The 15,710-nt window shown below is 37.6% G+C and overlaps 1 protein-coding gene across 1 annotated transcript in view; it reads right to left on the reverse strand.

Moving 5' to 3' along the window:
- GRIK2 (glutamate ionotropic receptor kainate type subunit 2) overlaps positions 1–15,710 on the reverse strand; it is a 430,590-nt gene that overhangs the window by 258,595 nt on the left and 156,285 nt on the right. Inside the window, 1 exon segment of the mRNA XM_042457168.1 lies at positions 7,570–7,683. Within this exon segment, the coding sequence (XP_042313102.1) occupies positions 7,570–7,683 (114 nt within the window).

Consider the following 15,710-nt stretch of genomic DNA (forward strand, 5'->3'; position numbering starts at 1 on the left):
TAAAACAATGCTCTGAGGCAAGGATGAAATGTTTTGAGAGCCAGTAATATACCTAGCCAGAAATGCTTCATACACAAACACCCTCCAGTGCTGAAGCAAAAATAAATTATTTAGAGCTCCTAGTCATGTCATCCCATATTGACTTTGTATCCCAGTGGAGCTGCACAGAAACCAGAAGCAATCCAAGTTCAACTCACTTGCAAGTATATATCTGACCAGGTTTCTTGAAAAAGCAATATGACACAGAACCCCAGAATAGTTTTCAAAATGTTCAAGCCGTCAGGTTTATCTGTTAGTAGGTTGCCACAAGGTTTAAACACTGAAGATCTCCCACAGTGTGGTGATGTATAGCATTGTCTGCTTTACAATAATTAACAAGCAAGGGAATACGTATGTGTCAGTTTTATAATTTTCAATTTATTTTTATCAACAGTTTTATTTATCATTCTTATGAACTTTTTTTTCCAAAAAGCAAATACTAAGTAGAGTTCATTTTCTGCAATGGTGAGTTATTATTACTCTGTGCAATTATTGTTTCATATTCCTCAGTTGTGGTTGTTTTATTAAAATGGCAAATCTCTAACCCAAAAATTGTAATGCTATTGCCTTGTTAATTCAAACAAATTGTATGTTAGAGGCAGTCCAAATATGTTCTTTCTGCACTCCAGGTTTCTGAGGCATAATATTCTCTCTTCTTAACTGACGGAGGCGGGTTACACACTGCCAAAAAATACGTATTCCATACGTATTAGGGTTAGGAAGGGGTGGTGCTTCTGCACCCCCCTAACCCTAGTACGTATGGAATACGTACAATATGGCAGTGCCCCTTCCACATGGGGGGCCGCCATATTGACGTAACGGACGCTCTGCGTCCACACGTGGCGCACCAGAAGTGACGCCGTGAGTGCGCCCTTTGGCACTTGCGGCGCCTCTTCCGGGGCCTGAGAAGGAGCGCGATTTCCGCGCTCCTTCTCTGCAATGTCAGGGAGTCGCGCCGTTTAAAGGCTGCATCTCCCAGATGTTGCAAGCGGCGGAGGAGCCAGACCGCCACTTTTCGGCGGTCTATAACCCGCCTAATTCTCTTTAGGTAACCTCCTCTTTCCAACTTGTTTATACCTATCTCTGTACTTTTTTTTATCTTTCTTCCTCCATAATTTGAGTTATTCTTGGATAACTATGCATTTTTTCAGGAAAAATGGGACACATTTATTCCTTAGCAGGCCCCTTCACTAGGGACCAGGGCATAGATGCTTTGTTTTATTTCCCCTTCCCTATCATACTCTTTGCACCATCGACAAAGTTTACTGTTTATTTGTAAAGGGTTTGCTGGCATGATCTTTGCTGCTCCATATTGTTTTGGCCATTACTCTAGATTAATTAGGTGTTTGATTATTCTAGTCTTAATTAATTACTGCCACAAAATCCACTTTCCAATCTGAGTAACTTCTCATTGCATACAGCCATTCTATAGGCAGCTCAAGAAAAGACAAACCTAACTTAGTGATACTCTAGTCTTCAGGATCGACAAATTCTCTTCCTGTCCTGACCCACTGTGTGTGTACTCCAATAGGTCCCAATGTTTTCAAATGATGGGGGCAATTTGTTATAGAGATTTATAAGACCATGCAAATGGAAAAAACAAAACAAAAGCAAGACAAAAAAGGGTATCATTTTTTCTAGTTGGCTGATGTACAAAATTACAGAAGGAAACACAAAATAGTGGTACATCACATTTATATTGGTGTTCTAGAGAGATTGTGAATCCCTAGTATCTTGTTATATGCGCAAGAATTACAGCCTTCTTTTGTTCAGATACAACAAGTGAAGGAGAGAAAACCCTATGTCAAAGAGCCTCTAGCTACACTAGACTACAGAAGAGAGACAGGAAGCAAGGTAGCACTGTTGACGCAGCTAAGATACCTACAATATTTGTGTTCTTCTGTCTTTCAACTGTTTCCATTCCACCAGAGAATGGTAAGAAGACCAGTAACTTCCAACTGCATGACAGTAAAGATGTATTACAGTAGCTCATTATAAGAAAAATTATATTAAGAATTGGTGCTTGTCTTTCTGGTTTTACTTTTGTTCCCTATTCTCTCTTCAATTGTGTTGTATATTATTGTTATTGTTATCACCATCACCGCCTAGTTGAGGACACAAGGTGGCTTACAACATGTAAAACAAACATAGCTTAAAAATTCAAATGATACAAAGCTGAAAAGTAATTCAAATATCAAAAAAATTAATACCAGGCACACATTTTGTTTAGATGTAATTTGTACCAAGCAGAAAGGGATCAATATCTTCCTAAAGGTTAATAATAATCCCTATATTAAACGAACAATATACTGGGATACCCACATCAGAACATCATACTTTATGAGTGGACAAGATTCAAAAATCTCTATTGCTACAGCTCGGTTCCTTCATAAAGCATCGCTGTTGAGATCTAGATATGTTGGAATGATTGGTGTTAATTGTAAGGGGGATGAACAGATTTGATGTATGTCGACGGATATTTTATGTTACTTCTGCCTCCCATTTCAATTCCAATTTTAATTCTGTTTTATTCCCTATGGTAACTATCTTACATACTACTGTTTAATTGTTAACTATTTTATTTTATCTGTTTACTAGTATATCCTTTAGCACATATTGTATATCTTTTAGATATATATAAGCTGTAGACAAGTAGTGCATGTTCTGGTTCTGGTGCACGCTTAGGTTATGCATATGTATTTATATTGTATGGAGGTTTATTGCACCTAGTGCACTGTATTTACATTTTATATATAGCTGTGTGATACTGCTTTTTATTATGTTACTAGTATTTTGAAACGGCCCTTGGGCTACTCAATAAATTGTATTGTATTGTAATACCAGGCAAAACATAACCATTACAAAAATGAAAACAAGAAATAAAAATCCAGCATATTATAGAAGGTGTATTCAACCTAAATAAATAAGTGCCCATTTTCAAAACCCTGCCAGAATAAAAAGGTCTTCAGCTGCCTGTGGAAAGATATTGAAGAGGGTGCCTCCCTGGGTAGGAAGTTTCAGAGCCTAGGAGGAGCACTCCTCTTCAATGTTCCCAACAGGTGTAGCTATCAGGGTGGAACTACTGGGAGAAGAGACTTTGTAGAAGAGCTCAAAACACAGATAGGGTTTTTTTTTAAAAAAAAAAAAAATAGGAGAATAGAGACCTTCAAATTTTAACTTAACTGTTTTTTCAACTGTCAATATAAATGTGGGGAATACATTCTCTTTACAGTGGGCCCGCCATATTAGCAGGCTAGCCATCTATGGACTTGAGTATCCATGGATCACTCCCTCCCCACACACACACACCACACACAATGTATAGTAATATATGGGTGTTTTTTTTTAAAAAAAATATGAATGAGTGAAATTATTTTATGCTGCAGTGTTTTATGTTCTGGTATTTGTTTCTGGTATTTCTGTGTTGCATTTTTAACTTGATGCAAGTCAGTTAAAAACAAACATGTGCTCCATCCAAATTGGTACATGTGTATGGTTCTAAACTGTTTTATAGTGTTTTAGCTGTTCTTGTTTTTAAATGGTCTTGTTTTAATTTAATGAATTGTTGATATGATTTGTGTTTGTTTACATTATTTTACCATTTTAAATTGATTATACTGATGCTATTGTATAGTGCCCTTAGATCCCATGATATAGATCTCCTATAAAACTAATATTTTAATTAAAAACATTTAAAAGTGTAATTAAAAATAATAAAAAGCCTCTGCTCCATTGTACTGATTTGTGCAGTATCTAGCAAAGTACCTGACATAGCATACATTGCAGATGATCCCCATGCCTATGCATTTGGCATGGCAGCCATTACATATCATTCTTTTCTTCTCCATTTGGCAGTGATTTCTCTGATTGCATGGAGTGATTCCATGCTCCTCTTTAGAGGACATGTTCTTGTATGAGAGTACTTCAGTCAAACTAAAACATCAGCAGCACACAAAAATAAAAACCCTCCAGTCCTTAGAAAACAGGAGGAATCCTTTTTATCTTGTAGATCCTTTAAGACCAACCAATTTCTTTCACCACTAGCTTTAATTTCATACTAGTTACTTCTAAGGAATCACCAAGGCATGTTGGAAGAAATCTAACTGTAAAAGTGGAGAGTATTTTCTTAAACACACTCCCCCTCCCATCATCCCTTTGAGCTTTTCTTCTACTGTATATGGGCAGAATACAGTATTAAGCTCCACTGCTAACACATTTCTGAAATAGAAAGGAGCGTGAAATGAAAAATGAGGAGGCGTTCCGTTATGCCTTGTGTGCTGCTCAGTGAAGATGATCGAAGCAAAGCCATCAGTTGTTAAACAACAATTGAAAGCCATTATCCAGCAGTAGAATGATGGCATATCAGGGACTCAGTTTTTCATCTAAGGAATCTCCACCTTGCCAACTACTTCAGTTGAAAAGCAGCAAAAGAAAAAAAGAGTGAAAAAAGAAAAAGAAAAAAGAAAAAGTCAAGTTACTCATAAAGAGCTAAAATAATGATGATGAATACATTTTGGTGAAGTGGAATATGTGAAAGCATATGCTGCAATAAATTTGCTTACAGCTTTGCAAACCAGATCCAAAACATGCATAGTTGGAAGTAAATGGCATTGATTTAAATGGCTTTTACAACCAATAAAGATTGCTGAGACTGAATCTTTTATTTAACACAAGTGTTGGGCTGCCAACAGTAATACATGTTCTCTGATTACTAAGGATTCCTCTTGGCCACCTGCAGGCATTAAACTGGGATCATGGAGCAATCCCATGCCACTGTCAGTGGCCTCTTCCTTCTCTTTTTGGTGGCATCTGTGCAATCATATGGGACACCAAGCACTGGACAACTGAACAGCTTGACCAGGCTTGCAGGTGGGCCTTAGAAAATGGGTCTCAGAAGATGATGCCCTCAACTATGTCTGCTGCTCAGGCATATCTAAAGGGTGACTCTGGCCTTTGTCTCATTGCATTGTGAAACCTTTCTGTCCACCCTTCCTCAGTTAGATGTGATTGAATATTTGGTGCCTTGCTATGACATCTGATGGAGTTTGCGGGGGTGCTATTAGCTACAGACTTTAGGCTTGTCATTTCCTCCATGGTGGGGTGGGGAATGAGTCCTTTGTTATGTTTTTAATGCATGAGTCATTTTGTCACAACTTCGTGATCGGGCCAGCTCCTCAGTAGAGAAGCCTCCAAAGAGGAGATCTCATTTCAAAACAAGGGATGCCTTTATAGGACCTTGAAATGTGGCCCATAGACAATGCTCAGCCTCATTTTTAGGTGGTAGTGAAGGGGCCACACAGTAAACCACAGTGTAAGGGGAAATCATTATCCTAGAATTCTGCTTTGCCTTCCCTGCAGCGAGGCTGTGTTTGTTGGTTGTCAGGGCAGGTCAGATAATGAATTGGATTATTCACCTATGCAATGCCAGGATTCTGCTGAAGCTGTTATGGCTTCTTCATACAACATAATGTATTTGTTTCCTCTGTCCTCCCCTACCCTTTTTGCTGACATGTCAAACACTGTTGGGGCACAAATAACTCATATTATTCTAGTATCTCACTAATTTAGACAAGAAACTATTATGAATGCTGTTGTTATTGCTACTGTTTTAGGTCATATCCAATTTATAGGAACTGTAAACTACAAAGGGTTTTCCTGTCAAGATTTATTCAGAGGAATTTTGTTACTGCTCTCCTCTGAGGCTGAGCGAGTGTGACTTACCCAAGGTCAACCAATGGGTTTCCATTGCTGAACAGAGATTCAAAGCCTGATCTCCTAGAGTCCTAGACACTCAAACACCACAGTGGCTCTCTTTAACAGTATGAAATACACTGAATGTTTAAATCCTAGTACAAATTGCTAACAGTTTTAAAATTTGTAAGTAGATGGAATCACAGAATTACTAGTTTCCAAAATGTTTATTTAAAATATTTGACAAAATGTCATAGTGGTAGCAGTAATAACGGTAATGTTATAATGACAAATTTAAAATAATAAGAATAAGAATAACAACAACTGAAAATTAAATAACCACCATTGTAAATTTCAGAGATAAGCCATGATAATTTAAAAGCCACAAATAACAAGGTTAAGGGAAAACACAGCAGTAAACAAAAAACAAACAAACAAATGTACAGTGGGTCTTTGGTATCCACTGAGGTTTGGTTCCAGAACCTTCCATGGATACCAAAATCTGCGGATGTTGAAAACTCCATTAAATACAATGAAGAGTAAAATTATGTCCCTTATTTAAACTAGAAAAATCAAGGTTTGCCTTTTAGAATTTTTATATTTTTTGAATATTTTCAAGCCATGGATGCTTGAATCCGTAGATAAAAAAATCCATGACTATGGAGGGCTGAGTGTAAAAAATTCTACACAGGAAATATAATATCAGATATATATTTTTCTGGACAGAAATAACCTAGCCACAGTAGTCCATGCGCTGGTAATTTCTTGATTAGATTACTGTAATGCATTCTATGTGTGGCTGCCCTTAAAGAAATTTTAGCCCAACTGATGACTAGAATATCATATAGACAGCATGTAATGCCAATCTTAAAAGAATTGCACTGTCTGCTAATTTGCTTTTGGTCTCAATTCAAGCTACTTGTAATAAAACTTAAAGTACTAAATGGCTTGGGACCTCAATACTTGAAGCAGCGCCTCTGCCTATATGTGCTTGCTCAAAGATTATGATCTGCTGGGAGGCATCTCTGTGCCCCACCAGTGAGGTCAATACACTACACTTGGTTGTGAAAGAGGGACTTCTCAGCTATGGCACCACAACTGTGGAATGCTCTCCTGCTAGAGGCCTGACTGGCCCCAATATTCCTTTCATTTAGGTGCCAAGTTATAACTTAGCAGTTCACCAAAACCTTTGGGTGTTATTAATTCAGCTCAACACTGTTAGTTATAATTTTAAAAACTTTTGAAATTTTAACATCAGTTTTTAACTCATTATGTTGCTTAATGTGTTTTTAGTTGATCTATATTTCTTATTGTTTTTAACCGGCTTTAATGTTTTTGTAACTCACCCTTACAACTCCTGATGTAGTGTGGGGTTTAAATATTTTAATAAAATAAAAAATAGGTACTATGTTTGGAAAGGATATTCTGTGGCAAAATGAATTTTATAGTTAGTCTAAGCCTCTCATTTAGCTCTTTCCTCTTCTCATTCTCTTTGTGTATATCAGTGTGTATTCATTATCCAGTCTAACAAAAGTACTTTCTGCCTATCTTTCTTTAAAGAAGAAATCATAAGAATACTAAAAGATTAGTCAACTGAGATTACAGCACTGAAATTAAAATGAATTGCCAACATTGGAGACAGGAATAAAATCCCTATGGTTGAATTTACATTTCAGATAATTTGTTATACTGTACTGTAATTGCCAAACAACACAGCACTACTTTACTTGCCATTACGATTGTAAGTACAAAGGCTTTTCTTCACAATTTACATATACAACTGAATTTCTGCAAAGCAATTGCACATTTGATCACTTACCAAGATGGATGATTACTTACCAAAATGGTGGTTACAGTTAAAGAGCGGTTAGACAGGGAGTCAGTAATGTTTGCTGGTTTTCCTTTCTGATTTTCAGTCATGTTAAGGCCACTTGCAGGATCCCAAGTTCCAATCTATAAAACAGCATAGGCACTTACATATTGTCCATGAGTTCTTTTTAGGCCACTAGGACAGAACAGTGTAAGGAAAAGTTAAGTCTCCTAACACTTTTAATTCACCTCCCATGCAATTTCTGCTATCATTCTTCTAAAAGCAGCTTGCTTAAAATATGATTCACTACACTTCAAAATGTGTGTACTGAAGTGTGACATTTAGGGTGAAAATGATGCACGGTGTTCTGAGTGCTTAATTTTTCATTTAAACTTCCATCCTCCCAATAAAAAACACATCTGATGTTTGATTGCTTAGTCAAAATAAGTTTGTCATGCATCTGCTGTCCTTCACTGTAAATTGATCCATCCTTTCCTCTTCTTCTTAATATTATGAAACTCCCATTGCTGCATTTATGCACATTAGTAAATCGACACCTTGCACTCTGCAAGCATAGGTAACATTTCTAGATACCTATGGAAACATTATCTCCCTCAACATCCTTTCCCTTCTCAAGTCATAAAAGTGTATTGGTATGCAAACTCCTACATCATATATTCTGTCCCATTTATTGATTGTTCTCTGGTAAAGAGAACCTGGAACTCAGGGGCAGGTCTCTATTTTCCAGTAGAGGAAAAAATCTCAGGGTGAAAACACTGACTAGAAAATAGTTTGTCTGTTTTTACTGTCACCTGCTACAGGCTACTTTGGACTCCAGGGAGTCTGCCTGGACACCTCCTTCCCTCTCCCCCCCCCCTTAAAGTTACACAAAGCATAGCTGGGTCTGGCTCTCAATGGGAAGAACTGGTCAATGTGGAGAAATGGTGAACTGTCTTGGGTTTTCTATCTCAGGAATCATTGAATACAGGACTATATGATTCTGATTTTGTGATGTTTCTTATTTATTATTTGCCAAATTCTATTACCATCATTCTGAACCTATTCTAAATGGCTGAATCTTCTCTTCTCTCTCTAATGCTCTTTCACCCTCCCCCCAACCTGCACCTCTTGCCTACACTCAACTTTTCCCTCATTCCCTTCCAGCTCTTTCTTTAATTCCTCATTCACTAGATTGTTCCTATTCCTTCCCCTCAAGTTGTGACTAACCATCTTCTTCCCACATTATCTTTCTCTCTGGCCCAAATACTTCTGGTAGAATGTATCACCTACATCATGTTGATGATGATGATGATGATGATAATTTGTTTTATTTATATACTGCTATTCCAAAGATCATAGCGGTGAACAGCAAGTAAGCTAATTAGCAAGTAAGCTAATTTGCCCCCAACAGTCTGGGTACTCATTTTAGCGACCTCGGAAGGATGCAAGCCTGAGTCGAGCTTGGGCCCTTTTGCTGGTCTTGAACTCGCAACCTTGTGGTTTCGAGTGAATGGCTGCAGTATAGGCATTTAACCACTGCGTCACCAGGGCTCCATGATGATGATGACCCTAACATTTCTGCAAAACTGGGACTATCTCTCTCTTTTCAATCACCCTCCTTCATTCTCCTAGACTAGTTGCAGTTGTATTCCCTTTTTTTGTTGTTAGCTGCCTTCAAGCTGCCTTTGATTTATGGCAAATGTGTAAATGGGGAACCTCCAAGTAACCCTGTCATCAACTGGCTGGTCAGATCTTGCAGATTCAGGGCCATTGCTTCCTTGATTGAGTCTCTCCTTCTGGAATGTGGTCTTCCTCTGTCCCCACTATCTTCTACCTTACCAAGCATGATTGCCTTTTCTAGTAAGTCATGTCTTCTCATGGCAGTACTGTACTACAGAGTCACTTTAGTCATCTTGGATTCTAGGGAGAGTTCCGGTCTTGATTTGCTCTTGGAGCCATTTATTTGTCATTTTAGCAGGTCATGGTATCCATAGGACCAGTATCAGCACCAGATCTCAAATTAGCTTATTTTCTTCCTGTAGAGCTTTCACAACCATACATAGATACTGGAAATACAATGGCATGGACAATCCTAACTTTAGTATTCAGTGATATATTTTTTACATTTCAGAATCTTTAGCTTCTTCATTGCTGCCCTCTCACATCACAGTCTCTTTCTGAATCCTCGACTTCTGTTTCCATTCTGATATTTTTACTTGAGTTAAGATATGAAAACCTTGAACTATCTAAATGTGTTCATCATCTATTTTATTTCAATCTTCTATGGTCATTATTTTTGTTTTATTTATGTTCCACTCTGGTCCTGGCTTTGTACCTTATGCTTTCATTTTCTTCAATAATCATTTCAAGCCTTTGCTATTATGATGTTGAATCTCACTCAGCCAACTATTTTTCTCTGATGGCAGCACAATGGATCTTTTTATCCTATTGCTGCCACTAATATGTGACGGCTACCTCCCTAGCTGCCACCAATAACTCATGGGGTACCCTGTGTAATTTTATTCCAAATGCCCTCTTTAGTTTGTTTTTGCTTATTTCATCCCACTGCTTGCACCAAATTGCATGATGAGACACTTGAACTCAGCTCCCTCACTTGAGTAACTCCCATACTTTTCTTGCCTCTGGTGCTACTCTTTAGGAAGACAGAGCACTCACTATTTTGAGTGTTCTCCACAATAAAAGTATTATTAATTCCTGGTAGCATTTATTTACATTTTCTTAAAATATTTTCTTCTCAAGCGATCACATGTTGAGCCAGAAAACTGTATTTATAAGATAGTTGGTTACAGTATCTTTCTTATGATTGGTATTCAGAATTGAAACAATGTTTAATTGCTTAAACAGTTACAAAGATTTACAGTATCTGTTGCTAGATTCTATAAGTGGTCTCTAGGATACAGTTTCACACAAAACTTTTGACTAGACTCTGAGCTTTAAAACTTTGTTGAGAATTTATGATTTTCCCAGCCACACCAATTCGGTTTCCATACATCACTCAAATAGTTTATGGCAGTTTCCCCAGCCTTTTCCTGGCTGTACTCTCTCTCAGGATTTTCCTGGACAGCTCCATTGGGCCTTGCCTGAAAGAATAAGGCCCTCCCTCCATCCAGAGGAAGGATAGGACAGGCCAACTCCATCAGGCCTATTCAGAGTAAGAAGAAGGGCTGGACTTCCCCCTTCCCCACTGCCATTCCCTTCTCCTATTGTGTCTTGTCTTTTTAGATTGTAAACCTGAGGGCAGGGAAATGTCTAATTAACAATTTGTAAGCTGATCTGATAGCCTTGATCTTTGGAAAGGGTGTATATAAATAAAATTTATTATTATTTTTATTATTATTATTTTGGCTGAAGAGCAGGGTATAAATAATAAATTATTATTATTATTATTATTATTATTATTATTATTATTATTACTATTATTATTTACCAAGGACTCTCCTAGTCCTTAACCTGAGTACTCAAAACCCCCATCCAAATGCCCCTCTCAGCAGTATACCTCAGCCTCCCTGGATGATAAAAACCCCTCAGGGTCAAATAAACATTTAGTTTTAACCTTGGTTCCTATCTCTCTATCTCATTTTGTCCGATTCTCTGTCTATCTACACACTCCTCACTCAACCTATTTATACTTGCTCCTGGGAGTAGCCCCCTCCTTTTTTGACTAAGCTCCCATTAGATGTTGCCAGGGTCACTCTGACTGGATGTTGCCAATGTCCCAATTTGCTTTTTCTGCACAGCTATGTTCTGCTAGTAGTATGGTGTCATCTGCACATCTCAAAATGTTGATGATCCAATTTTCATCTCTCCTTCCTTGGACACTAATCCTGCTTTACATATGTTATTTTCAGTATGCGAGTTAAGCAGAGAGTGTCCAGGCAAACAGCCAACAGCTGATAAAAAGTCCAAAACAAAAAGGTCCCTGGACACGTAGAGGTCACTCCAGATCCCTACCCTTCACCAAAATGGTTCCAAAGTGTACACCAAAACTCATATATCCTCCCCACACGACCTGCAATGACAACCTATTTACCAATCCTACCCTTGCCAATTGTCAAATTCCCATAGACATAGTGTGAAGTAGGCCAAAGAAACAAAACAAAAAAAGAAGACTGGTAAATGGGAAAACATTACTACCCAGCCCCAAAACGTGAAGCTCAACAGTGAATTTGTGAAATAACAGCTCAACCTTAAAATGCCTCTGGCTCTGCCCCTTCATGTGTCTTAGCTTGGCACTCTGCACTAAGCCCAATTAAACCTGGACTCTAATTGTGGAGGCCATTAAAGTTCCCCATCCTCTGCAGTGTTGTATCACCACACAGGTCCAGATACATATATGTAACATTTGACATTTTAGTACGTATATGGAATGATAATTCAGAAGCTCTATGCAATCTGGTTTTGTTTTAACTGCCCTAAATAATTTCAGATTGCTCATAATCATGGCCATCTCATTTGCATTTACTTCCTTTCACGTTGCAAGTGTAATTTTATATTTGTTCTATAAACATTTTACTTCTAATATATTAATGTTAATTAAGTGAATTCAGGTGTTTTTCTTCCATTTTCTAAATCAATACAGCTACTAAACACAGGATTATTCTATCTACATCATCTGGCCCATATATTCATAATCTACCATTTTCATTAAATTTAGTAAATGGGTTTCTATACAATTTTCAATCTACATGACAGCTTTCCTATTGAAACCAATTTGCATGACATTTTCAAAGTAAGCATTTATGAAACATGATTTAAGTGGTTTACAGGAATATATATTAAATCTTGTTGTATTTCCTTTCCTTCATTTATTTAGAACACTATTGATCAAACTTGTTTACAGGTTTTTTACATCCATCTTATCTTGGAAATTTCCAACAGATGTGCTCTTTTATTTCCTACTTTTACAAGCATTCACTGAAATCTTCATTACATGTTTGTTATTTGACTTAGTTATCTGAGATAATCTTTTAGCACTTAGCAGGCTGTACTGTAGGAAAGGGTCTTCAGATTTCACAGTGTCCTCACCCACTTTCAGCTCCCCAAAATGTCTGAGAATTTTTTTTATTTTATTTTTTTGCCTGAGAGGAAGTATATAATGTATCGTTGCTTCATCCTACAGAATCCTGGGATTTGTAGCTTTGTGAAGCACCAGCACTCTTTGGCAGAGAAAGCTAAAGATCTTATAAAACTACAAATCCCAGGATTCCATAGGTTGGTGTTGCATCATTTAAAGTGCTGTCAAACTGCATTATTTCTAAAGTGTAGATGCACTCATGGAAGTCCTACCTATTCCAACCTTAGCTTTGACCAGACTGGCAGCTGAACCAATTCCAACAGGACAGAATGTTTTACTTTACACTAGCACAGGGATCAGAGGACAGACAGTGTGAGGCAGATAGTTCTGACTTCCATTACTTCACCTCTGTTCTGTGTTTTCTGGAATCTGCTTCCTAAAGGGGCATCCTCCCATTATCTAGTGATATGCGAAGCTTCACCTCCATGCCATCTTTCATCTCCTGCTGTCACTATGCTATGTAAAATGCCACACATCCTGTCATTCTATATATTCTAAGATATATAGTCCCTTATATACAATCTTTTGACTGAAAAGAGTTTTATACCACAATCTTTGAATGTAATAAACTGCTATATAACTATATGCAAAAATTAGCAGAACTCTGCACTTTCAGTAATGAGTGAGCATACTGAATTCTGCCAGCCACTGTATATGTGCACAACAACTCATGAGAAGGAGACTTAATGGTGATCTCTACTCATTCCCACAGAAAGAGAAATAAGTTGATTTTTAAAAAATCTCTCCCACAAGTATAGGCAAGATATTATAATTTCCGTTTCTAAAATACTAAATTACAAGATTTAAATAATAATAATAATAATAATAATAATAATAATAATAATAATATTTATTTGTATACCGCCCTGTGGCGAACCAATCCGGGCGGTTGACAACAGTGATTATAACAGAGTAAAATAGAAATTTAAAAACATTATAATCCCTCCCTCCTTATAAAAGTATTAAAAAATATGACAGATTAAAAACACAATATCAAAACATAAAATATAGTTAAAACAAACTAAAAACCCTGGTGTCCCTCTGGAGATCCTCAACCATCACTGAAGATGGGGCCACGAGAGGAAAGAGGGGATCAGGGAGGCCAGGCCGGGATGGTTAATCTGGAAAGGCCTGCCGGAAGAGATCCGTCTTGACAGCTTTTTTAAAGCTGTCTAATGATGTCAACTGACGGATCTCATCCGGCAGGTCGTTCCAGAGTTTGGGGGCGACAGCAGAAAATGCCCTCTGGGAGGTCGCCGCAAGCCTAGATTTTAGAGGCTGCAGTAAGTTCCTCCCAGAGGACCGGAGAGCGCGGGGAGGATTATATGGGAGGAGGCGGTCCCTGAGATAGCTTGGACCCAAGCCATTTAGGGCTTTAAAGGTAATAACCAACACCTTGTACTGGGCCCGGAAGCTAATAGGCATTAGACTAATATACATTATAATTAGACAAAGAATTTCCTTTTTTGCTTATATTTGAATTTGGAAATTTCATCCAATATGGAATGTTTCTCAGTTTCTGACAAGCCTTTGCAGGAAAAGGAATTCATAGTTATGACCACAAAGAGACTACAGAGAACATTGTTCTCATAGAATCATACAATCATAGAATCGTAGAATCGTAGAGTTGGAAGAGACCACAAGGGCCATCCAGTCCAACCCCATTCTGCCATACAGGAAATCCAAATCAAAGCATCCCCAACAGATGGCCATCCAGCCTCTGTTTAAAGACCTCCAAGGAAGGAGACTCCACTACACTCTGAGGGAGTTTGTTCCACTGTTGAACAGCCCTTACTGTCAGGAAGTTCCTCCTAATGTTGAGGTGGAAACTCTTTTCCTGCAGCTTGCATCCATTAGTCCAGGTCCTGTTCTCTGGAGCAGCAGAAAACAAGCTTGATCCCTCCTCAATATGACATCCCTTCATATCATATCACCTCTTAATCTTCTCTATAGACTTCTTTAGCTTGGTGCACAAATGAGAATACTCTCATCTCATTCACCGATGGATAAATGACAGGAAAGAAGCCATTTTGTGACTATGTGGAGACCAATCCATTTCTGCACATAAAGTATTATCCATGTTGAACTGTGCATTCATCTTCATATAGCTTACACTTCTTTTTATCATTATACGTATATGAGAAGAACAGTGAGCACCTGATAGTGTTCACTAAAGTTTCTTTCTGAACTTGAGATAGGTTCAAATTAAGGTTAAGATTGAAATCCTACTACTAAGCATGTGGAATTATTAGATTTATGTGACTGTACAGGCTCCAGTATCAACAATGTGTAATATTCAAGAGGATTAGAATAATGACAAAAGCATTTCTCTTTCTCAATAAATAAAGGTTTAGAAAAGCTATTGGTAACTGACAGATGTCATTTTGTTCTCACAATATAAACCATGTGCTTTAAACCAATAGATACCATGTGATTTAAATGATAAACCATGAGATTTAAAACTTTTTATAAACCATGTTTTTAAATCTTTCAGCACTATAGATAATCATCTAATTTTTTGTCTGGATTCTTGAAAAGAGTATTTATTTGGCACTACATGCAGTCCCTAAGGCTGGTGTGGGCAACTCCAGCCAAACTGGTAGATGCATTACAGCTGGCCAAGTGTTTGAGGGCCATATGTTGGTGCTGTTTTTGTTTTTAATCTTTATTAAATTTATTTCAATAAATTTAACTGATGATTAAATTTAATTATATCAATTATACATTAATTTGAAATCAGTCTAACAGCAGCAGAAGACTTCCCAATTTGATTATGTTATTTATTAATTTTTTTAATACATTCATTAAGTTTATGTGATAACTTGAGGCTGCAAACTCAGTGGTAGTGAGCACACTAAGTAGCTGGACTCTAAAAACAAAACTCTTAATGCTTGTTGAGCAGATTCTTCCTTCACCATAGAGACCCAGAAGTGACTAGTCAAGAAGTTCCAGGAAGAAGCTGGAGCAGGAACTCTAGTCACTTTTGGATTTAAAGAGAGGGTTATGTAAGCCATAGAAAACCTTCTGGAGGCCTCAAATGGGTGAAAGTCCTCCCACAACATTGTCACATGTCAT

This window comes from Sceloporus undulatus, chromosome 1 (genome assembly GCF_019175285.1).
Source record: "Sceloporus undulatus isolate JIND9_A2432 ecotype Alabama chromosome 1, SceUnd_v1.1, whole genome shotgun sequence".
NCBI lineage: Eukaryota > Metazoa > Chordata > Lepidosauria > Squamata > Phrynosomatidae > Sceloporus > Sceloporus undulatus.